Below are 23,587 nucleotides of genomic sequence, written 5' to 3' on the forward strand. Positions count from 1 at the left end.
TCCCTGTGCTTGTGCCAAGCCCCGGGCACAGAGCCGCCCTGCTCCCTGCCCGAGCCTTTGTCTCGGCTTCTGGAGGCCGATGCCCACCCAGGCCCGCCACACTCGGCCCGTGGGTTCCCGGTAGGCGGTCCTCTGGGTCTCGGTGGCACCTAAACGCGCGTCTAAACAAGGCAGCGTCCGCGTTCGTGGCTCACCAGCACCAGCCTCTCGTTCGGCCGAGCTGATTTACGTGTTGGCAGCATGGGGGGCCGCACAGCTGGCAGCCAGGGAGGGACGTGTTGGCAGTGGGAGGTCAATGAAATCAGTCAAGTCCTTCGGGCATTGACATCCTTGGGGACAGCGGGCACTGATCTAAGGACCTGGGCCGCCCACAGAAGAGGGCTAGTGTGGCTGATGTGGCCAGCCGTGGCCAGCCTCTCGGAGGATGTCAGGCGGCAGGGGCTCTGCTGCAGGACACCACCCCTCTCCCCACACCCCCGGCCCCGCGGGGAGCGGATGTTTTCCCAGCAGACAGGGAGGGAGATGCATCTGTGCCCAGGGCTTGGTAATTGGGAGGAAGCATCCCGCAGACACGGCTGGAGCTCCCGCTAAGCAGCCTGTGGTGGGTTCCAGGAGCGCCGGTGAGAGGAGCTGTCACAGAGGCTCCGCGCCCACGCAGCCCCTCCAGACCACATCTGAGGATTCGGCGTGGCTCCGGAGGGACACACCCGAGCCCGGTGGGGGCGGGGGGTGCGTGAGGTCTGGGGCGACAGCACAGAGCCAGAGAAAACCTGCCCGATGCGGCCAGGCCTGCCCTTCCCGGAGCCCCAGCATGGACTGGAAGTCTCAAAAGCCCCCCGTGTGAGTTTCCTCTGGCTGCTGTAACAGGTTATCACAAAGTCGAAAACAACATTATCCGCTTACCGTTCTGGGGGCCGGAAATCCAGAATCGATTTCAGTGGACAGCACATGTTGGTGAGGCTGGTTCCTTCTCCAGGTTCTAGGGAGAGCCCATTTCCTTGCCTTTTCCATGGAAAATAGGTGACCTGCATTCCTTGGCTCGTGCCCCCTCCTCATAGCACTCTGGCGACACGTCTCCTCCTCTGCAGTCAAATCCCCCTTGGCCTCCCTCATGTAAGGACACTTGTGGTTACATATAGGACCCACTTGGACCACCCAGAAGAACCTGCCATCTGGGGTACTTAATTCGATCACATCTGCTGACTCCCTTTTGGAATTTAAGGTAACACGTTAAGGTAACACAGGCTTCAAGGATTAAGAGACAGACGTTTCTGGGAGCCTTTATTCAGCCCACCATGCCCCTTTCACGGCATCCCCGTATCCAGGGAGGAACTCCTGAGGTCACTTTAAGATGCTGATGTTGACCCGTGGCTAGTGAGGAGCTGCCACAAAGCACCGGCTTGTGGCCCCCAGGAGTGGGCGCAAACTGGGATCTGTCTTGAAAAGGTCAGCACCAGGAGAAACCGGCCAATTGGCTCAGCAGCGGGGAGCCCCGCCAGGCCAGCGCCGCCAGGGACGTTGGGGTGAATCAGGGAAATCATGCTAGGCCAGTCCCTGCCTGGCTCTGTGGGAGGAAACTGAGGCTCGGAGAAGTGGAGAGACTTCCCAGGGTCACACAGCAGGAAAGTGGCCAGGATGGGCGCTTGTCCCCAGGCTGCCTGTCAGAGCCCACTCCCCTGTGGACAGGAGCCAGGCCCTGGCCACGCAGGACGGGCAGGCCTTCTGGAGTAGGCGCCCCTGGTGGAGAAAGGGACCCAGGCCTCTGCCCAGAGCCCCTGGGAGACGAAAGACCAGGTTGTGAGGAGCCAGGAGCCCCAAGTGACTTCAGCAGCCTCCCCTCTGTCCCAGAGATGCTGGGGCTTGGCCTTGTTAGAAGGCCCGGGGCTTTGTTTTCACTACAGTCCGGCGGACTGCCCGGGCTCTGCGGAATTTATTTACACGAGAGCTCAGCTCTGAAGCATGAGCTGAAGGAATTGGCTCATCCGGTGCCAGCCTCAGGATCTTCGGCGGGGGACCTTCTCACAGCAGCCTCAAGGGACTGAGACCCAGCAAGAAAGCAGTCGGGGAAACAGACTAAGAATCAGCCGCCCCTGGCACAGAGGTGCGTTTGGAATCATGGCTTGACCCAGAGCGTGGTCCGGCTGCCCTTCGCCTCGTGGCGGAACAGGGCCGCAGACCGCTTGGTGATTGGCCTCTGGGAGACACTAGGTGACAAGATGGGCGTCGGAGGCCCCGACAGAGCGGGAGTCAAAGGCAGTTGCCCTTCTTCCTGTGACATCTCAGATCGCACACCAGTCTCTCCGAGCACCCCCGGCGGGGGCGAGTGCCGGCACTCTCCCAGGTCCCCGGTCATGTGTCATCCCGATAACGCCACAGAGGGACAGTTCTGCATTTGAGGAGCAGCGCTGAGAGCCACGGCTCCGGCAGCCCTGACAGACAGCCAGGATCGGCCCCAAACGGCGATTCCTCCTCCGCGGCGCCGGTGCAGTCGTGGGTGGTCGCCGGTGCGAGGATCTCGTCGTTCGGGGTAATCGTTCTAATCCCAGCCTTTCAGGCAGCCCGAGGTTCCTTCACAGCCCAGTGCCCTGATCCGGGTGGAAGGCCCAGGGCCCGCAGCTGGAGGGGCAGCGCGGGGGGGACGTCGCTGCCACTAGAATCTGCCTGTGTGGATGGAGAAGCCGCTGTCAGCGGGGAGGCCGGGGGGGAGGGCTTCCCTGGTGGAGCCGCTGCTGACCGCGGTCAGGCCTGTGTGGGAGTGTGCCGGAAAGGAGGCAGGGGTGCGCTGAAGGCCACCAATTTCTGGGGCCCTTTTGGACTCCTACTAAACAGCAAGGTTTGTGCAGACCGGGTTGGCTCGTCGAAGGGCTTCGCCAGCCTCCCAGCTCCAACACATGGAAAGCCAGGGCCTGTGTTAGTGGACCAACATTTTAAATGTCCTTTCTACTCTGAACAGAAACACTTTCCAGGAAAATCTGTCTTAATCATCTAGCCACGACTCGCGGGGCACACAGATCACCCCGAGTGACCGCCCCGGAGCCTCAGCTGCTCTCCGCTGTGGCAACAGATGTCCTTTTGAAGCTGCCCAATTAACCCTTTGCACCCGAGGCTCTCATTTTAACTATTGGAAACGCATCACCCGAGCGATGCCATTTTGCACACTCCGTGGTAAAGCCAGCTCCCCGTCAGGCTGGCGGAGCCCGCGGCGGGCAGGGCCTCCACGTACACAGCCTTCCCTGCCGAGGACCAGGGCCACTCCCCGCAGCCCTCCTCAGGGGGGTCGGAGTCCCTGGTCACGGGAGGAGGGGTGAGGCCGGCCCTAAACGTCCACCTGAAAGCTCGAGCATGGCCCAGGCACCTGGGTGCACAGGTGCCGCCCCGGGCAGACGCCTGCACCGGGGTCAGAGGAAACCAGAGTCTCCAGGTCACGCTCGGCTGCTTCCCCAAAGGCCGTGTGTAGACCCAAGGATGCTGCCTGGGTCTGAAGCCCCCTGGGCTCTCCTGAAGGAGGCCAGCCCTGCCCTGGGGGCCGCCAGACCTGTTCACGGGGGTGAACAGAGGATGGGGGGCAGACGGGGACACTAAAGCTAGCGGGCACCCATAAACCCAGCACCCATGGGCTCCTTCCTGCCCTGAGATCACGCTTGCTGGCCTGTCCTCTGGGGCCCGAGGACAAGTGAGGAGTCCTCGGGTAGCCCAGTGTCCCGGCCAAGGAGTCTGTACCGAGTGGCCTTGGCAGCCCGGCTCCTCGAAGGGAACCGAGGCCAAACGGACGGGCAGGCACAATTACCCAAGGGCACTTCATCAGCGGGAGGCGTTGGGCCGTCTCTCGGCGGCAGGCAACAGTGAGTGGGAGTGACAAGAAGCACTTGAATCCCATCGTGGATTAATCAGCAGATGGGGCCGGCGGGCACTGCGCTGGGCCGCCACGCGGCTGCCTGACGGAGCCGCCCGTAGCTCCCACGTACCCCCTCTGAAGACACCCCGCCAGTAGAGCCCTGAACGGTCGGGGTGGGGAGTCCGGGAAGCCTCAGCTCCTGGCACCTCTGGTGCCAGCCACGCCTCACCACAGCCCTGTGCGTGGAGCGTCTTTCCGTTTTATGGACGAAGAGACCAGAGGGCAGAAGACAGAAGACGCAGCAGGCAGAGCGCAGAGCCGGGCACTTGCTTCCACCCTGGAGCTTCTGCCGAGCGGAGGGTCCCAGGCCCCTGCCGTCGGCGGCCAACGGCCAGCCTTCTTCCTCCCGCCCCTCCTCCCTGATGATGTCTGGGCGTCCAGCTTCCACAGAGAACCCTGAACTCGCAGCTAGCGAAATAGCCAGCATGCAAACCAAAACCTTACCTCCCCACCACCCCCAACACGCTAGTCCTCGGGTAAGTAATTCCCTGAATGTACTCCTCGGACATCCTCCCACGGGTGTCTTTGGAATTGCTTCTTAGAAGTAGAAGACAGGGTACCAGAGCGGGCCTGCTGGGCCCCGATCCCGGTGAGCAGAGCCTCTTTCCATCTGCCGGCGCGGCACGCACGGCCAAAACTCAGGCCTTGGGAGCTGAGGTGTGAGGCGGGGTGTGCCTGCGCGCGGCTGGCCCCGCCTCGTTGCCCTTCGGGTTTTGTCACTGAAACCTTGTGCCGCTTGCTTTGCTTATAAGACAAGGATCGCGTTAAAACTGCTGCTTTCTATTGAATCCCAGCTTCGTCGGGGTTGTGAAGACAGCCTGCCCGACAGTCGCAGCAAGGACCAGAGAAGGACCGTACGGCCATCCGGAGCGGTCCCTTTTGTCCCCGGACCTCAGGGCTGCAAACTCATGCCTCTCACCCTCTCCCCTTGCAGATGGCAGCTCTCCAGAGCCCCTTCTATGGAGATAAAATGAATCTCTTCTCCCTCTGCCAGAAGATCGAGCAATGTGACTACCCACCTCTCCCTGGAGAACATTACTCTGAGAAGGTGGGTTTGCTGTCACCAGACCTGGGGACTCCGATGGCCAGCAGTGGCTCACGAGCAGAGGCATCTTGTGGGGTTGAGCGGGGGTTCACCTCGCCGGGTGGAGATTTCTGGGAAAGCGACTCAGTGAGGGGGCAAAGTAGATTAGTTTTACGGGAGAGGTTTCACAGACACCAGTGTGGGCCCCCAGCAGCAGTCTGTGGCCTGCCCACCGGCACCAAATCCGGCAGGAGCTGGCCGGGGAGGCCCCGTGGGCACACTTCTGCCCATTTGGCTCCCAACCCGGTGCTTGAGTCACTGCTGCGGGTCGCGGAGACGGGCTCCACGTGGTGTCGGACAACAGGAACCAGATGCGGAGGCGGAGGGGCCTTGGCTTGCCCTGTAGCCCAGCCGGCCGGCTGCTACTCCGCTCCCACGACCGGAAGCCACGGCAAGCGGACTGGTCTCCCTACTGTCACAGACCTGAGTCACACCTTGGGTTCTTACCGTCAGCGTTCTGCTCTGGGTACAGACAGACGGGTCTGGCATTGGGTCGTGCCAGCTACTGGCTGAGTGTCCCCTTCCTCAGGTCCGTCTTCTTGAAAATAGGGCTAAGATTTCACCTTTGTGAATCAAATGTGAAGATGAAATGGCAGGTTTACGACACAGCCTGGCTGAGGGCGTAGACAGATGTGTTCACTTGCACGCTCCCTTCACCGCTCTCGGGTGAGTCCCTTCTGAGTCTCCGTTTCCTCGTCTGTAACGTGGCGATGATCCTAGACTCTACCTCACAGGGTCGGCGTAGGGATGAGGGTAATGCATGTGATGCGCTAAGTTTAGCACCAGGCTAACACTGACCGGAAGCTACTGTCACGGGAACAGCCCACGTTTATGACTTACCGTTGAGTCCTCCCCGCTCCCCAACTCCCATTTTACTGAGGAAACCGAGACACGGATAGGTTAAAGTAACTTTCCCAAGGTCACGTAACTTGCGAGCGGTGGAGGCAGGATTTGAACCCAGAGACTCCGCCCCCAACCACTGTGCCAGTGTATCTTGATGGCACATGTCTCCAGTACCCAGGTGTCCAGCTGGGATGAGGCGCCACCTGTGCAGCTCGCTGCGATCCCCATCCCGAGGGTTCTGAAAGGGGCAGCCCTGGTCTCCCAGGGGCTTGAGCTGCAGAGACCAGGTCTCCCAACGTGCTCGAACCCCATGTCCAGGCAGGCCAGCCAAAAGGGTCGTCAGCCACCCTTCTCTTGGCAGCCTTCATACTTAAGGCCGTGCTCACTGGCTTTGCACGCTCCCAGAGGAGAGAGAGAGGACCAGGAGTACAGATTCCTTGGGTTGTTCAGTACACACTCTCATGGCCTTTGCCTCAGTGGTTTACAGAATTCTTCTACGTATCGTTGGAAGAAGTCGAAGTGCTCTGGAGTGGAAGTTGGCAGGAAAGGAAAAACTAGATTTCTTAACCAAGTTAATAGTTGCATTTGGTTTTTCTTTTCTTACTTTTTTTTTAAGTTTATTTTTGAGAGAGAGAGAGAGAGTGTGCGTGTGTGTGTATGTGTGTGTGTGAGGGAGAGGGAGGGGCAGAGAGAGAATCCCATGCAGGCTCCATGCTCAGCATGGAGCCCGACGAGGGGCTCGATCCCATGACCCCGAGATCATGACCTGACCCAGTATCAAGAGTTGGATGCTTAACCAACTGGGCCACCCAGGGGCCCCTCTTTTCTTACCGTTTTAAATTGGGAGGGGTGCCTGGATGGCTCAGTCAGTTAAGCATCCGACTTCAGGTCATGATTTCACGGTTCACAAGTTCCAGCCCCGTGTCGGGCTCTGTGCTCAGAGCCTGGAGCCTGCTTCAGATTCTGTCCCCCCCCCCCCCTCTCAAATAAATAAATAAACAGCATTTTCAAAACTTTAAAAAATAAGTAAATGAACAAATTTGGAACTCTGTACCATTTAGAAGCTTAGACTTGCAATTTGGAGCAGATCACAACTTCTCTCTGCCTTCCAGACAGAAGCTGAAATGAATGAATCTGCTGAGTAAAGCCCTCAGCCCCCTTCCCTCCCAAGTCCATCATTCCAACTCCGTGACCTCGTACTCCCCAGGGCATCTGGCTTTCACCTCGTACACCCAGCATTTCTAGGCAGTGTGTTAAGGAGAGATGCTTCTTAGCACTGGAGTCACTCAGTACACCTCACTTTTGAAGTTTACATCACCTCTTAGAAATGGGTATAAAGACACTTTATTGTCTGTTTCTCTTGATTTCTGAAGTTTACCAAACTTGCTCTTCTTGCCAACCGCACAGTCCACTCACAGAGGAGTAACTGAGAGTCACAATGACTTTACCCTGATGTGTTTTTCTTGGGTACATTAAGCTGTCAGGGGCCAGCCGCCACCTTCCCCTGACTGCTGTCGGGCTCTGAAAAGTACGTGCTTGTCGTGGGCAGCCTCAGACTCCAGGCGTGTTGGGCTGACCGCAGACTCGGCCTCAGCGCCTGTCCGGGGGGCTTCCCGGTGCCGAGAAAGCAGCGGAACCCCAAAAAGGCGGCACGCGGATTGGAGGAGATGCTCCCAATGCCCGACCCGGAAAAACCTCGTCTGCACCCCGAAACACCTCAGGTGTGAAACATGGAGCACGTACAGTAGCCCTGGGGCCTCCGCGTGACCCCTCCGCCCTCCCCAGACTCCCTGAGCGTGGCCACCGAGTCCGCACGAGCCCCCTTATTGGGAACCAAGCATCTCTCCGCCGTTGCCCCCGACCCCAGGGCCGGCCAGGCCCTCCAGCACCAGGCATTTAAAACTGCAGCGAGCCCAGTGATGCAAGTTGAGACGTAGGCTTTTTAAGGTCATTATTTTAATTACCATTAAAATAATTGGCACTCTGGCTATCAGAAGAACGAGGCGATCAGAGGCTCAAGGCGCCCCTCCCCCACCCCGAGGCAGGAGCAGCCTTCGGTGTCTGTATAATTAAAAGCTCTGTCTTTCATGAGCACAATAAAGAGGCCAGGGGGTGGGCAGACTGCAGCCCTGCTGCATGTTAATGCATTTATTATCATCAATAAGCCCTCGCCTTGAGTTTTGTCCTCTGGTTTGGGTATCCGCATGACCGACAGCACGCGCGCGCACACACACACACGCACACAGCAGCGTGGGCAGCTGGAAGTTCACGATTGTCTGGACGTACCCGCTCGCGAGGTCTCGGAGCATGGCCTTCGGGGCCGGACAGGCGCAGGACTGGTCTCGGCTGGCTCTCCGTGGTGGCCGTGCCTGCACACCCGTCACTTACCGGCAGTGCCAGCCCTCACCCCCCAGAGCCGCGAGGGTTGAAGGAGTCGAGACAGGTCAAGTGCCGGCAGAGCCTCGCGAGGCTGCTGCTTCCTTACAAATAACACGCAGCGTTCTCTCTCTTACAGTTGCGAGAACTGGTCAGTATGTGCATCTACCCCGACCCCAACCAGAGACCGGACATCGGATATGTGCACCAGGTTGCCAAACAGATGCACGTGTGGACTTCAAGCACCTGAACGTGGACGCGGCGTGCCTTATCAGAGCCGCACCACTTTGCCTTACTTGAGTCTTCTCTCCAAAGTGGCCGCCTGGTAGCCTAGATCAACTAAGACAAGAGGGTTCAGCGGGTTCCCCGAGGGGGCCGGGCTTTACAGCAGATGCCGAATGCAGAGCAGCTGGGGGGAGGGGCACTGGTCACACGTTAACTGGTGGTCAAATTCGAAAGTCCTTTCTTTAAACTTTTGTGGACAATCTCAGCTGGGTTGTTACCAAGGGTGAGTGGTTGGGTGAGCCACTGACGCGCCCCATGTGTCTGGACTGTAATGTGAATCTTGAGGATAATTCCTTCAGTGACCTGTCAAGGTTTGTAAGAACAGGGGGGTTGCAGGAGACCGTGTGATTTGTAGTGAGCCTTTCAAAATGGTTAGTAGCAAGTTCGGTTTAGCTCTTAGAATCTTTTTTAAAAATTCAAGCTATGTGCTTGCTCTGTTGTAAAAGGATAAGGTGGAAATAATTTTTTTTTAAGCAGAGTGATTTTCCTAATATTTTATCTATGTTTATAACTCGATGAATGACGATGAGGAGAACTCAGCATCTGGCACAGAGCTTCAGAAGGCAAATAATATTGGGAAGCCACATGTGCCTTCCATGCAGTCCGGCTCAGCTGCCTTCTCCTGAACACCTGCCACGTAGCAGGCACTTCCGTCACCTGCTTCAGTGCTGGCAGGTCACTTAACAATCAGTGTTAAGCGTTGTCCTCTGTGGGAAGGAAGCATGGGGTCCAAAAAAAAAAAAAAAAAAAAAAACAAATATAAAACATGCCCTTGGGCTGTTCTCTGTGCAAGTTCTGGTTCTGCAACTTCCTGCCGCGACCCTGGGCATCTTCCTTAGCCTGAGCCTTAATTTCTTCATCTGTAAACTGGGACTAAGACTATCTACCTTCAGCGTTGCTGACAGAATTTGAAATAAAATCTGCAAGTTACCTAGCATCATCGCCTTGCAGACGATCCCAAAATGGTTGCCACTCCCCCCTTCACAAAACTGACCCATGGACCACGTAAGTCAAGAGTTAACATACAGCTGTATTATGCGTAGGAAACCAGAACTATGTTCATTTATTTGTTCCCAAATAGGATTAACTGTGAAGACTAATTTATAAATGTGAACTTAAGGAAAACTCAAGCTCTGAAGGAAATCGTTTGCTTATACTCAAGTTAATCCTCAAATGGTCTAAGTTGTCACCCGCTGACTTGGTGACAGTTCAGCCCTCCAGCTAGATAGAGACATGCCCGCCCGCTCTGTTAGCGTTCTGGTCAGGTGGTCCGCTTGCAGCCAACTTGCTGACCAGGGGCCCAGGCCTCCCTGGGGATAAAGGACTTGGGCTGGGCCACTGCTCTGTTTCCATGTGTGAACTCTGTTCTACTGTAACACTGTCGGGTTTGAGACATTTTCTTCAGATGCAGCCTTTGCTTTGTACTTGTTCTCCATGTTTGAAATAAAATGGGGTAAGAGGGGTCGCTTCTGTGAATGTGTACAATTCATGGATTCGTAGTTTTACAGCAGCTTCGTGTGTCAGCAACATTTCTTGAGGCGCCTTTAAAAAACATTTCTCACACCCCAGGCATTCTGAGCAATCTTGGAATTTTCTTCAGCTCCCCAGATAATTCTGACAATGGTCAGCCACAACGCTGCCCCAAGTAATTGCATTGTTCTCCCTACCCCTCTCTCTGCAGTTTTAACAAGGGGGGGCTGGACCGAGAGTGGGTTCCTTCTGGAAGACCTTGGTGCCGGGACTCTTTCTTGGGTATCCCAGCACGCCATCTCTAGGGGAGAGTCGAAGCCCTATCTTCCGCCTCGCCTCTACCACTGAAGGTGTTTCTGATTCCACACAGGTTTTTTTTAACACCTACTCTGCTTAAGGCTCTGAGCCTCTACTGTGTCACCCTTGGCAGAATCCGCCTCAGACCCAGATGAACTTGCTTTCTGCATGCCATCTACGTCCAACACTATGAGAGCAACACCGCCTACTCCAGAACGCTCTGGAGGCGTGAGATTTCAACCATTCAGCAGGCCTGAGTGCCTGTGAAATGATGGTATCCTACTCATTACCGACAGCCCCAAAGCGTTCCTCTGACTTCGTGAAACTGGCCCAAGTGGAACGCACCCAGTTGTACACAGCCACGGAGAAGCAAACTGTCCACCTAACCTACCTGCATTTTCTGGGTACTTAGAACTGATCGTCTCTACTTTCTTCCTATTCGGCTGCTGAGGTAAAAGGCTGTGCTGCCCTCACCCTAAAAAAACAAAACAAGAAAACCTGGGACCGCCCTGAAGAAAGAGAAGTAGCACGAGGGGCAGGTAGAAAGGTCCATCTGACTTCTGCAACGGATGAGGCCTCACCCGCTTTCAGGAGGGTTACATTGCTCCCACGCCTGCTTGAATGCAGACTGGCACTCGGGCCAGGTCACTGAGCCTCGGTGGCCAAAAAAACCACACGACCCCCAGACCTCAGCCACTCAGTTTGGTTTTCATTTTTTATTGGGTTTCATCAGCACACACTGCCAAATGAATGTCTCACGGGGGAGCCTCCACTGCCCCCTGTCCGGTACAGCAGTAACCCCGCCACCCCAATCCACGGACACCATTCAGGAAGTGTCCATCGTCTGCACAGTTTCCTCCAGCACCTCGACTTCCAGGCTAGTGACCCTTTCCGTGAGGACTGCGGTGGTCCCTTTCTCACACCTGTACCGGCCAAACCTAACGGGACAGAAACAAAGGCCGAGTTAGGATCTCCTCAAGGGGCCCCACACGGGGCCGGAGCGAGGGACATGCGCTCAGGTAAGGTGGCGAACAGCCCGGACGCAGAGCCTGGCTCTCCTGACTCCCTGCTCTGTAGCCTGGGGGGGATTCATTCAGCCGTCCCAAGGCTCGCTCTCCTCGGTGCTCAAGTGCCACAAAATAGGGACGCCTGGGAGAGATGTGCGTTAAAAGCACTCCTGCAGAGCACCTGGCACTTAATGGGCACTCAGATTTCCTTCCCCACCACCTTACCATCCCCAGAAGATGCTGGAAAACGCTTGGTCATTTGCCTTCGAGCATCAACCTCCCAAGAGCACCTTTTAGTATCAGCGGGAAGCAGATCTGTTAAGCCGCCATCACCCTTCTCTTGTATAGAAAAAAGGATGACTTAAATGTTATCTTGAACACTTCAAGAACATTTTAAGTATAAAAATGGCCCACAGCCGCACTCTGGGCTTGTCACTGTTGACGACACCCTTGAGCCTCGAGGAGGGTGGCCTGCTGCCTGTGGCGGCGGGGCGGATCACCGCGACGACACTCCCCACACCTCTCTCTGAGTCGACAGCGGTTTCTCTGAGCACAAGGGGTCTGTAAGATCCACATTTGAGCTGCTAATTCTCACACTGGGGCCAGGAATTACAATATCGTCAAACAGTACAAATCCAACTGTTCCTCTGGTCTGTCCCCAGCTGGGACATTATTTCTGTCAATCTGGCATGGACTAACAGAAGGCTGCTAGCTGTGCCATGACCACGTGCTCCTCGAAAATCACCCCCTCGAATGGGCACTTGTGCTCAAACAGGGAGCAGGAAGCAGAAAAAAGTGGGTGACGTCAGAGGAGCCTGAGCAGCAAAGAATGGCTGGCCGCGTTTCTGCCAAACCTTCGGGTCCCAACCACACCCTTCCAAGGAGGGGCCAGCAGCACCTTTTAAAGATGTGCCCCACCCGCCCATGCCGGTGTGAAGACGTGGCTCCCTCCCCCAGACCGGCCCTTGGCAGCCTGTCCTCTTGGAGCCAGAGCCCCACGTGGCTACTGCGCCCAACTCCTCCGAAGCACAACATCTGTGGGAGGCCTGGCCGCGGGAGCCGCCCCGCCACCCTGGTCATGGCGCCCGGTGTCGGCATGCAGAGAGGGCTTCCTTCCCGGAGCAGGGCTGTGGAGGGCTGGGGGCAGAGCCGAGAGGAAGGTGCAGGGCCGGGTCTGCACCTGCCCAGGCCTGAGGCTCTGCCCCCGCACTCTCCCCCCGGACTGCCCACTCTGGGAGAGGTTCCCCTACCCCAGGGAGTGCCCCAGCGATCAGCCACTGGCAGAAAAGGTGACGGGAAGATCCCAGAGTACACACTGTCGTCACGGGGCCTGACGCCACATGGCACCCGCCTCAGGGCCCAGGCACCGAGGAGCGAGCAAGCTCCGTCTAGAGAGCAGGCTGCCCACACCTGCCACGGGCCCAGCACCTTTCACACCACCTCACTGAATCTTCACAACCGGCCGACGGGATCATTTTGTTTCTGTTCTCGTTCAGTCTCCTTTCCAGAGGAAAGCCAGCATCTCCAAGAATTAAGATGTGCTACTGCTGAGCACAGGTTCCTTGTCCAACACAAATACTTTTCCGTGGCTCAAACATGGCTTCCGGAATCCTCACCCAGGACACCGTTCAGTCTGGATGGAGTGTCACCACGCCCCCTCCCCGAACTCTTCCCCATGGACTTGTTCAGCTCATGCAGCATCTTGCCAATAATGGGGGAGGCAGTCCATCAGGGAGCTTGGCAAAGCCTGCTCCCCCAGTACGGCGCCAGGTACCCCACAGGTCATTAGAGATCACCTAGTCTAGCTCCATCATCTCAAAGACTGGGACACTGACGCGCCCAAAGTCACACACCAGGCAACGACATTTCTCCAACCCCTGAGAACTTCTTGCTGCTGAGCTGTCCTACCCTCCATGAGCACACGGGAGTTCCCACAATGCTGAGCGCAGTGCTGGTTCTCAATGTTCTACTCTTTCCTTGGAATTACTCCCGATTTGGAATCTGGGTATGAGTAGGGAGCGTTAAAGTAAGCATTCCAGAAAGTGCTTGCCACACTCTGGGCTAGCTGTGGGGCGAAACAGAAGTGGTCGAGTTTATAAATCCTGCCGTGCTGCATTCGCACGGACACGGCTGGAAGCAGTGGTCAGGAGCCACGTCTTGAGCCACGCAGGCCACAGAAGAGGCCGGGAGCCAGAGGACGGCCGGACGGCCATGGGAGACCGCAAACGAGCAGCTCGTCTGCATGCTCCAGCCACCAGTGCTGGAAACCTTCCACTTCTATTCAGCAAATCGTCTAGAACCCTGTCCCCCAGTCCGAGCCCGGGCCGCACCACCGACACACGGAGCCTGCTCGGCACATGGCCACGGGCTAAAGGACAGGGCTCCCTGGAGGGCAGGAGGCACCAGTCAGCTCCCAAGACTTTCAGAGACTCCTAACGAACGGTTTATAACTGCTTGCGACTCCTGGACCACTCTGAGAAAAGCTATGGGCTGGTTTCCCCAAAAAATGCTTCTCACAGAATTTCATACAGAATTCAGGGGCTTCTTCAAGAGACCAGAGAAAGAACACCAGGCGATTCGAACCTCTCCCCCACAACCCTCCAGGGTAGGGCTCTTTCCTGGGCCCTGCTCTCCCTCTCCCACCAACATTTTCAAATTAAATCACTTTTCTACACCTGACAGCAAATAAAGCAAATAATGACTCACAGGTCTGTTGTGTAAGGCCGGCCCAGGGACACTGGATTTAAACCTAACGTGGCTAACAGTCAAGAAAACCCAGTTGAAATGCCACGGAGAGATTGAGAGTGGCCAAGGAAGTTAGGGCCACAGGCAGAATTTCATCTCCTTCACTCACCTAGTCCCCTTCTTGTTGGGCACGGAGTACGGGCGGAGAAAGTCCAGCTTGCTCTTGCTGATGACACAGAGATCAATGTTACTTCCAGACCCCAGGTCATTGAAGATGCCAGCTGCAATGGCTTCACTCACCAGTTTCTTGGCTTCCTCCTCCTGAGAAAGAGAACAGCAGCAATAATTGTCCACGGTTGCTCTGAGGGCCTGCTCGGACATCCACAGAGTGCTTTCACAAGCAGGGCACAGAATCACCTGTGAGGCAGACATTTTCCATGCCCATTTTATAGATGCAGAAGAGATCTCACAGTACCACAACAATGTGCTGAATGTTCCTCGAATGGCAAGTGCTGGAACCAGGTGTTTCAAACCCTTTACGCACGCACCCCTTCTCAACATGCTGCTTCACATCAGATAATCCCTGCATAACCGAGGACTGTGGGCTGGCAGACAGCAACGGGTCATCTAAAACAGGGGTCAGTACACTGTTCTTGTAAAAGGCCAGGAAGTAAATATTGTAGGTTTTGTAGATCTACTGTCTCTGTCATAACTACTCAACTCAGTCATGGTAGCACAAAACAGTCACACTCAATATATAAACAAATGTGTGTGGCTGCGTGCCAATAAAACTTTATTAACAATAGGCGGTGGGCCAGATTTAGCACATGGGTTGTAGTTTGCTAACCCCTGGTCAAAAGTGTACAATAATGGTTGGAACCTGCCTCCAGGTAACATAATGAAGAAGTCAGTATCATGGGGAGGGGAGGTGGTAGGACTCACACCAAAACATTATAGTTCTAGAAAAATGGTGGCAAAGCCAAGGGCAGGACCTCTTACCCAAGAAAATCTACTGCCTTCTAATAAAGAACCTACGAATTCACTGAAGTGACTCATTTCTTTGAATCACTCTCTCTTCTACTCATTTTAGAAGCAAGTCTAAGTCACCCAACAGTTACTTAAGTGGATTAATTCATTTCTTACCCGAGAAGGCCTCTCACACGCCAGGTCCTATGCTAGAAGCTAGGGCTGAAGAGATGGATGAGGCCCCAAGGTCTCTGCCCTGTAGGGGTTTAGAGTCCGGTGGGGGTATGAGACCTAAGTAACTACAAGTCAAGTGTGATATGGGCTAACAGATAACTGAGAAGGAGCCATGGGAACACCAGCCGGGTCAGCAAAGCTTCGGGAAGGGCTGAAAGGCCACGTGCCTGGCATGTAGAAAACAAGGCAGTAAAACAGAAGGCAGCACAGTGGGACGTGGAGAACATCAAATACAAGTTCTTCAGGCAAGAAGGACAAAAACGAACCATTCTCCCAAGGAAGGGACTCTAACCTGTGCTGCCCCTTCCTAATCCACCAGCACGTGAGTGCCTAAGCGTGCAAGCTGAACTAAAGAGCTCATCTAAATACCACCCTTTGAGAAATATCACTCCCTGCCCCAAAGGCGTCCTGAGATCGCCGAAGGGCAGATTGCTGACTTTCCCTGGCGAAAGGATCGGAGGTACTCAGGGCTCCTGCTCCTCTGCCTGCCCTAGGCCAGGAAGTGGGATTCCAGTGACATGAGCGCCCTCTACAGACTCGGAGAAGGATAGAGAGGGCTCTGCTGGAAGTGGGATCCTCAGCAACCCAGCAGTAGGAGCTGAGGGGTTATTTGGATCTTTACGCCACCAGGTTTTTTCACTTCCTGAGTGGCACCCATGTGGGACCAACGGAGCTGGTTTATCTCTTGTGCATTTACGGCCCCGTGAGAATCCGTTCACAGAGGATCCTCTAACCAGGAATTCTCTCCTGGGGCTCCCAACAGGCCAAAAGCCAGTGAAAGTGGTAGCAAAGCAAGCATCTTAGGGAGATGGCTGCTGCTACCAAACAGACAGCAAAAACCAACCAGTAACTTAACACACTTGCTCGTTAAGCCTCATTCCAACTTGTTTCTCTTACTAAATGGCTAGATTTGCACATGTGCGCATGCGCGTGTGTGTAGGGCACCTTCCTTATTCCCCTGCTCCTGACCAAGCCTCTCCTCTTCCTTTCTCTTCTCTGTTGTTTGAGGATTTCCTTTGCTCTGTCATCACGGCTTTTCTCGTCACTGCTGCCGGTGCCTCGAGCCAGCCAACAGCACCCGGTGGGTGTCACAAACCCTACTGGCAGCACTCAGGACTGAATGCAGATTTTGGGGACGGGGATGGGGGAAGACTCCGAGGAAACGGAGATCTACCCATGATATCAGGCATGCATATCTAATGTCCATGAATTAAACTGGGCACACAGATACCAGAATGCGACAGTACAGAGATCACAGGTGAATCTGCCTCTATTTTGCAAATATTCTGTAATGTAAATAGATGAACTTAAATAACTTAAAAATGTACAAAATGTACTATGTATAGTTTGATTTATTGATAAATTATCGTGTGTGCTATTGTTTAAGTATAAAAGGCTTTTAAAAATTGAGAAAATACGCCTTTTAAATTCTCCTCCCCACCAATTCTAGAGAAGATAATTCCTTAAGGAAGAAAATCTCACAAGCCTGCAATCTTATTTCCGGTCCCACCCCCATCTCATGTACACAGGATTGAAGCTGCCATGAAATGGAATGAACCTTATATTTTATTGAGCACCAACTACAACGTGTCAAGTGCTGAGTCAGGCATACTGCCAATCATCGTTTTTACCTCTGCCCTTCACCCTCTTCTGAAGTTAGTACTGAAAAGAAACTATAGCTGAGAGGGTGAATGGCCTGCCCACGGTCACCAAGCTAGTAACCAGTAAAACAGGTCCACTGGACTTCAGAGCCAGAATGCCACAGCACCACACCAGCTCACAAGTAACCTGCTCAGCTGGGGGCTGGGGACTGCTTGGTGACTTAGGGACAGTGGACAGCAGTTCCCTGACTCGGGGTATGTCACTCCTCAATCACCTAGGATCTTTAGAAGCCGGGGATGTTCAAGAGAAGGATGGTGGCTGCCAACTAACCTCTGGGCCAACTAGCAGTTCCTCCAGTGGTCATTTCCACAACTGGTGGGGGAGCACTGTTTCCCTTGCCCACAGACCACGCCTTACACATTTCTATACTGTAATAATATGGTAGAGATCAGTACTAAGAAGCCATGTCTTATTTCCCATATTCCCCACCCCCACCAAAACCTGTCAAAAGGCGAACAGGGTGAAAATTACCAAGGACTTGTCGTCTACCCGTTACTTACACAGTTAATGTCTTCAACAAACATTTAAAAGACACCTACTATGTTCCAGGAAATGCTTCGTATGTCGAAGACTGTCTTTTACCACTGTATTTCCACACTCAGAATTCTAGACACATATGCAAATATGCTACTGGGCATATTCATACTGTGTTTTCTTTATAGTGGAGTTTCACAATTAAACAACTCTTGTCTTTAACAAGTTCTACCAAATATTTAAGAATACCATCGAGAAGAACCACAAACTAAAAGCAAGAGCTGGGGAAAACACCACATTTTTATCCATCTCTGGCCCACAATAAATGCAGGAAGCACCGTTTCTTCCTTTAGGATTCATTCTTCATAGAGAAATTGCAGCTCCCTTTTCTGGAAGCCGTGGGGTAACCTGAGTTCTGAGGAGCATCTGCCCAGGGACAGCTGCTACAGAGGGGCTGTGACGAGGACCCTGCAGAGCCCGTGACCCCAGCTGGTCAGGCCCAGGTGCCATGCTCCTTCCCACTGCCAGGCCGGCGTCCTCCCCCAGCCAGCTGCTCATGGATTTACGCTGCTAGTCACAGGGGAACTTGGATTCAGTGTGCACACCAACCAGTAGGACTCATCCTGACTTCCGGAAAAATGGCCCTCTGGCCCAATGGCTGCTTCCTTTTACTTTGAGACCCTCAGCCAAAACACCACCACCTGGTGATTAAAAGTTAATCTGGCAGAGGTGGAGGCAGAAAGACTGGGTCTGAACCCCATTTCTTACTTACTGCTATGCAAACATAGACAAGTCACTTCACCTCTCTGAGTTTACTCTCCCCTCCCTGTAGTACGGTGATGACAAATTAGGATTTACCACAGGACTTCTGCAAGAATTAGAAATAAGGTATAGAAAGCACCTATTATAGTGTCTGGCATATAGCTGTTGCTTAATAAAAGGTAACTTATTTAATGAAGCAAGCCAGAGGGCTCCTGGAAGCACAGAGACCGTTTATCTCTAAGCAGCAACCGCCTGGACCAGACCCCAGGCCAGGAGAAGGAGGTCCAAACAAACCTGCTGACGAATCTGCACCCAGTTCTGTGAAGAAGTTCCTGTAATAATTAATCCAAGCAAAGAGCACACTCCCTAAAAGTTCAGAGAATATAAAAGGAGCACTTCCTGCTTTATGGCTACAAAGACCAAACTAACTGGGAATATCAGTCCCCCGGGCCACCCCGGCTTCTTAAATGAGATTACAATAAGAGTGATGTACTGTACTACAAGTCAGCTGTGACAAGCAGCACTTTATAGAGCTATCTGTTTGTCTCCATCACTGCATCGTGCAATGTGTCCCTCGACTCCAATGTGCAGCTCCATTTACCGCTACATGACAAATGGGCAGCACTTGTAAAAGGCACAAAGAGGTCCACGTCGGCCATGTAATGGTCACCACAGCTGTACCCGAGTGCTTGAGGGGACAAAACAGACCCCCAAGTTCATTAAACTGACCAGTAATGGATCTTTCAAAAAGTGCCTTAGGAATCGTACAGAAAAGGCTAAAATAAATAACTCAGCATGGAAGGCTAATCTGAAATGGTGTTTGATAAATTATTTATAACACAGGCGATTGTCTGCATTTAATATTGGAGCTACTAGTAGCATCTTTAAAAGATGATTTATGTGTTGTAATGCCATTAAACTTTATATTGGCCCACTGCTAGCTATAAAGTCTGCTGAGATTTAGAGAATGAGTTTTAAACTGTCACTGCAACATCATAGGAGATGGAGACTGTATTAAATCTTTACTTTAAACCTGTTATCTAGAGAGTTGCATTTTGTAGACACTCACAAACTGATAGATTACCTCGGCATCCACTATGGTGCAGGTCCAAAATAGTACTGCAAAGAAACTTTTCCACATTATCCTTGCCTACGGCTACAATCGAATTTCTCTTCTCACTTAAGTGATTTTTAGATTGGGAATGTCGCCAGAGGAAAATGCAGGTGCCCCAGCCAATGGGCACCCTGGACAGTTCAGCATCAAATTAGTACCCTTTAAATAAACCCTCTACGTTCTACCATTCAGTTACGCGTGCTGAGCAGCGTTTTACATGCATTAGGGGCGGGCGAAACATTAAATGTGCATCTGATGGAAACCCTGGCACACTACTTTTAGATACGGCTTTGGAGTGTGAGAGCACCTGCGATGGCAAGCCATCCGAAACAGCTGACTTGACCTAGAACTTTTTTAAGAATTGAGAAAGAAATGCAATGAGTTATTTGCTGGGAAACTTGGCCCGTTTGTGTGGCTGAGGCACTGAATGAAAAAGGAAGAAACACTCAGCCTTCTTCACGAAGAACAGGGCTGCCCTGGCTCTCCTGGCTTTGGGGTACCGCAGGTGCCTCCCTTTGCCCTCCACCCCACCGTCCCACGGGAGTCAGGGGACAGTGGCTGTCCTACCTCTGCTCCGGGGAGAGCTGTGGATGGCGACACAGCTGAACTCTCTCACAGCTTCCATCATTTTTCCTGTTTGCTAGGAAATCTGCAAGGACCATTTAGTTCATGACAGTTTGCTCCTTTACTAAAAACTAAGAATTTTAGCCAAAGAGAACTGAAGCAGTCCAAATTCATCTTGGGAAACCTGCATTATCTTTTGTCACTTCGATTTTCTTGAAACGGCAAAAACTGCTATTGCTCTGATGATCCGCAGCCGAAAAGATTACAAGTCCAGGTGTGTGGCGAGAGCCTGGGTTCAAACGAAAGGACCAAAATCACCCCGTCTCCATCCCCGGATCCCAGGCTGCTAGCACGGGGCTTGGTGCAGATGTCGACGAATGAAAACATGAAACACCAACTTCAAACGCATTCGTGGCTTTGCCAAACTCAGAGATGAAATGAGTTATGAGACAGATCGGACCAAAAGGGATAGTTCCAGAAGTGCACCAGTCCCAACTGGGGACCAGGGAACAAGAGCACTCAAAGACCCTTAAACACGTGAGAGGAAGAGGTTTAAACATAACGTTCCACAGTGGCCTGTGGACACGCCGGGGTTCTGCCTATGCCACTGATGCGGCCTGAAGGAGTCATTTGTGGCTGATGGCTGAATAAAATTTAAAGAGCTCAAAAAAGTGTTTAAAACAGTCCCCCCCCACGAGCAGAATGCTTCCCGCACTGTGTTAACAGATGTGACGTACCCCACGTGTAGTCACATATTTTACGGTGGAAAAGGTTAATTTTTTTTCAGACTGGGCTATGTGACAAAAGCAAAGGTGTCCAAGTTTTGGTTGTGGCTCGAGCTGTTGGGGTCCACGGGGCCCGGCCCGCCAGTGTGATCCTGCGGGTTGTCAGGCATAACGGAGGTGCAGCTGGTGGGGAGCGAGGCAGTGACTGTGTCTTTAAGGTCTACAGGGTGCTGCCACTTCTTTCCCCCACAGCTGTTTGGGCACCCAGGACCCGGGTGACGCAAACAGGGAAGGACCAACCTGCGGGGAGTGCAGGAGTGATTTCAGAGGTTTTCGCAGGGATGGGAAGGGGTGTTCACATTCAAGGAACTACCAACAACGCCACTGCCAAGCTGGCCTGTCCCAGATCACTGAAGGATGCAAGAGCCTCATCGCAACTCAGGGCCAGGAGAAGAGAGGTCTGAGGCTGCAGAGCCAAAATGGGCCAGAAGCTGCCACTACGGAAAGAGAAAAGCCAGGACAGCTGGGTCACTGACGGACACGGCACTGAACTCTGGGAGCCACGGGGTGCCTGTTGGAAGAACAGAGTCAATGCCTCTGTCCAGGGGCTGTTGGAAGGAATAAAGGGACAGAAACGTCCCCGACGCACAGACTTTCCAAACAGAATTGTTAGCAAGTTCTAGGGTAGAAGGAGAGGCCAGGGTGTGAGAAAACAGGGGAACCCACCACGTCCCTGGGTCTGAGCCAAATGTTTATGTTACTTAGTTAATCCTCCTCATCGTCGCCTGAGAGCAGAGGAAACTGAGGCTCCAGAAAGGCTGGCTGACGCACTCATGGCACACGGCCGTGTCTGACTGGGAGTCAGGGATGGGTGCCAGGTCAGTGCCTTGCATCACCAAAGCCTAGGTGCTCCTATCCCGCCACAGGAAAATCAGTGGGGAGCAAGAGGTCTTGCTGGATTCTGAGACTGTGAATGGAAGGAAAAACACCTAAGCTTCCAGAGGGAAAAGGACCAAGAGAGACAGGAACATATTGCTTTCTGCAAGAAGAAGAAATCAGCGTTCACAGCATATGTGTATACAAATATATATTTCCAAGGCTGCAGTGAATCAAATATAATCAGAGAAAAAAACAAGACTGGATTTAAAGAAAGAGTAAGAAATATGCTCAACAATCCTCCAAATGAAAACCAAGTTGCCCCAGGTAGTAATAAGATCTTCATAATATTTCTCTCTCTCCAGCGGTCAGTGATAACTCTGCCAATAAATTCCTGCAGATGAAAACAGAGGGGGGAAAAATGAACTGAATTTGTTCCTTGGGTCACAACAAAGAAAAAAAACAAGAGCCACACTCACATTGAGCCTTTCCCACCTCCAAAGTCTGGAGGACAGAAAGCACTGCAGAGTGCAGGGCACATGTGGGAAGGTTATTACGGGGCCTGTGTTATAGCACAATCCTGCTTCTAGAGTCTCACAAGGATTATGAAGGACTAGAAGGAGATCCATCGTAATACAGAGCATCTTTGTCTGAGGAAGTTTAAAGATGACCACGTACGAAGCAAATTTCAAATGATGCAAAACCTCTGAAAGAAATGTACGGGTCAGCTTGGTTCAGCAAACATTTACTAACGCTGACACTCCTATGCTCCGCAGACACTGTGCTAAACACTGGAAATAAGGTCTGAGTAAAGACCTTGCCCAAAGTGTAGAGTTGAGAAGGGAAACAAGAAGATAATCTCACTACAGGCCTGGGTGGCTCAGTCAGTTAAGCATCCAACTTCTACTCAGGTCATGATCTCGCAGTTAGTGAGTTTGGGCTCTGTGCTGGGCTCTGTGCTGACGGCTCAGAGCCTGGAGCCTGCTTCGGATTCTGTGTGTGTGTGTGTGTGTGTGTCTGCCCCTCCCCCACTCACACTCTGTCTCTGTCTCAAAAATACATAAATATTAAAAAATTTTTATAGAAGAAGATAAGCTCACTACAATGTGGTAAAGAAGTCTTAAGAGGCAGGCCTGATGGGAGAACTATAGGTACAGAGGTGTCATGGGGCTCAGGTGATGAAGACTGGGCTGAGTCTTGACATACAAGTAAATGATAGCCAAGCCAAGGGGCAGAAGTGATGGAAGGAGTAAAACCATGACAGTGGGGAGGAGGAGAAAGGTGTGGTCAGGTAGGTAGTTCAGTGTGGCTGAATGCCAGAGAACCTCACGGGCCCTGCATGTGAGGTGGTGAGAGGAAGTGGAGAACTTTAAGCCGGCAAACGATGTAGTTAGGTTTGAGCTTTACGAAACCGCAACCCAGAAGCAGGAGGGGAGGAGAGGCCAAAGCAGGAGAAAAGTGGAGCAGGTGATTACAGCGTTCTCAGTGAGATGGCGGTGGGCTGGCAGGGGCAGGGAGGAGGACCATCAACAGCACTGGGAGGCCGGCATGGCGAGGAGGAAACGGTGGTCAGGTAGGAGTGCAGGAGATGGAAAGTGGAGGGTGCCGCCCGGACTTCCAGCATCAGTCACGGGCACTGACCCAACTCTCAACAAACTCGGCCACCACAGAAAGGCCTTTTATAACTTCCTGGCAGCTGTTTTTCTGGTAAGTTGATGGGAGGCAATGATTAACTTAAATTATATATTCTAGGCACCAGTAAGCTCCTGCGGTAGGCACCCCTAACAGGTGTCACCAAAAACAGACAAGATAATGGTAGAGCCAGTAAAAGCTATTGTTCTGGAAAAAAACCAAAACATTTGCCAACTTTTAGATGCCACTTCATTGGTGGCAAGGGCTCCCCAAGTATGCTTGTCTGGCCTCTGGAGTGTGGCAGAAAAAGTATGGGGGTTCGTCAACTGTGGGGGCAAGAGCCAAAAGAATGTGAAGTTCTAAGGGAAAATCGTGGTCATGAGGTTTTGGCCGTGTGCAAAGTAAAGTTATAAGGAAGTAAAAGTGAACAGACCTAAGTAAAGCAGACAGCAGATGGGGGGAGTTATGGGGCAAGAGGTGGGTGGAGATCGTGCGGAGCTACCAACTCAGACGCTCCTCCGTGAGGCTCCCGGCTGATCACCTTTTCCCGGGATCCCAGGCACACATGGCCTTCAGATACCCTCTCAGTTACTTAAGGTTGTTAGGAGGGAGGGAGGAGCTGCGGCAAAGAATTTA

General features: G+C 53.0%; 2 protein-coding genes across 5 annotated transcripts in view; one reads left to right on the forward strand and one right to left on the reverse strand.

Moving 5' to 3' along the window:
* NEK6 (NIMA related kinase 6) overlaps positions 1-9,948 on the forward strand; it is an 86,081-nt gene extending 76,133 nt beyond the window's left edge. For all 3 annotated transcript variants that reach the window (XM_045468937.1, XM_045468936.1, XM_045468935.1), the window contains exons 9-10: positions 4,830-4,943; positions 8,338-9,948. In XM_045468937.1, the coding sequence (XP_045324893.1) occupies positions 4,830-4,943; positions 8,338-8,448 (225 nt within the window). In that variant the 3' untranslated portion in view covers positions 8,449-9,948. The remainder of the gene's footprint in view (positions 1-4,829; positions 4,944-8,337) is intronic.
* A 999-nt stretch (positions 9,949-10,947) lies between these two features.
* Positions 10,948-23,587, reverse strand: part of PSMB7 (proteasome 20S subunit beta 7) — a 59,003-nt gene continuing 46,363 nt past the window's right edge. Inside the window, exons 7-8 of one of the 2 annotated variants that reach the window (XM_045468939.1) lie at positions 14,112-14,263; positions 10,948-11,188 (exon numbers count right to left, since the gene is read on the reverse strand). In XM_045468939.1, coding sequence (XP_045324895.1) covers positions 11,077-11,188; positions 14,112-14,263 — 264 coding nt within the window. In that variant the 3' untranslated portion in view covers positions 10,948-11,076. Of the gene's footprint in view, positions 11,189-14,111; positions 21,714-23,587 lie in introns of those variants that run through there. The other variant, XM_045468938.1, reaches the window with a different exon arrangement.

This window comes from Leopardus geoffroyi, chromosome D4 (genome assembly GCF_018350155.1).
Source record: "Leopardus geoffroyi isolate Oge1 chromosome D4, O.geoffroyi_Oge1_pat1.0, whole genome shotgun sequence".
In the NCBI taxonomy this organism is placed as follows: domain Eukaryota; kingdom Metazoa; phylum Chordata; class Mammalia; order Carnivora; family Felidae; genus Leopardus; species Leopardus geoffroyi.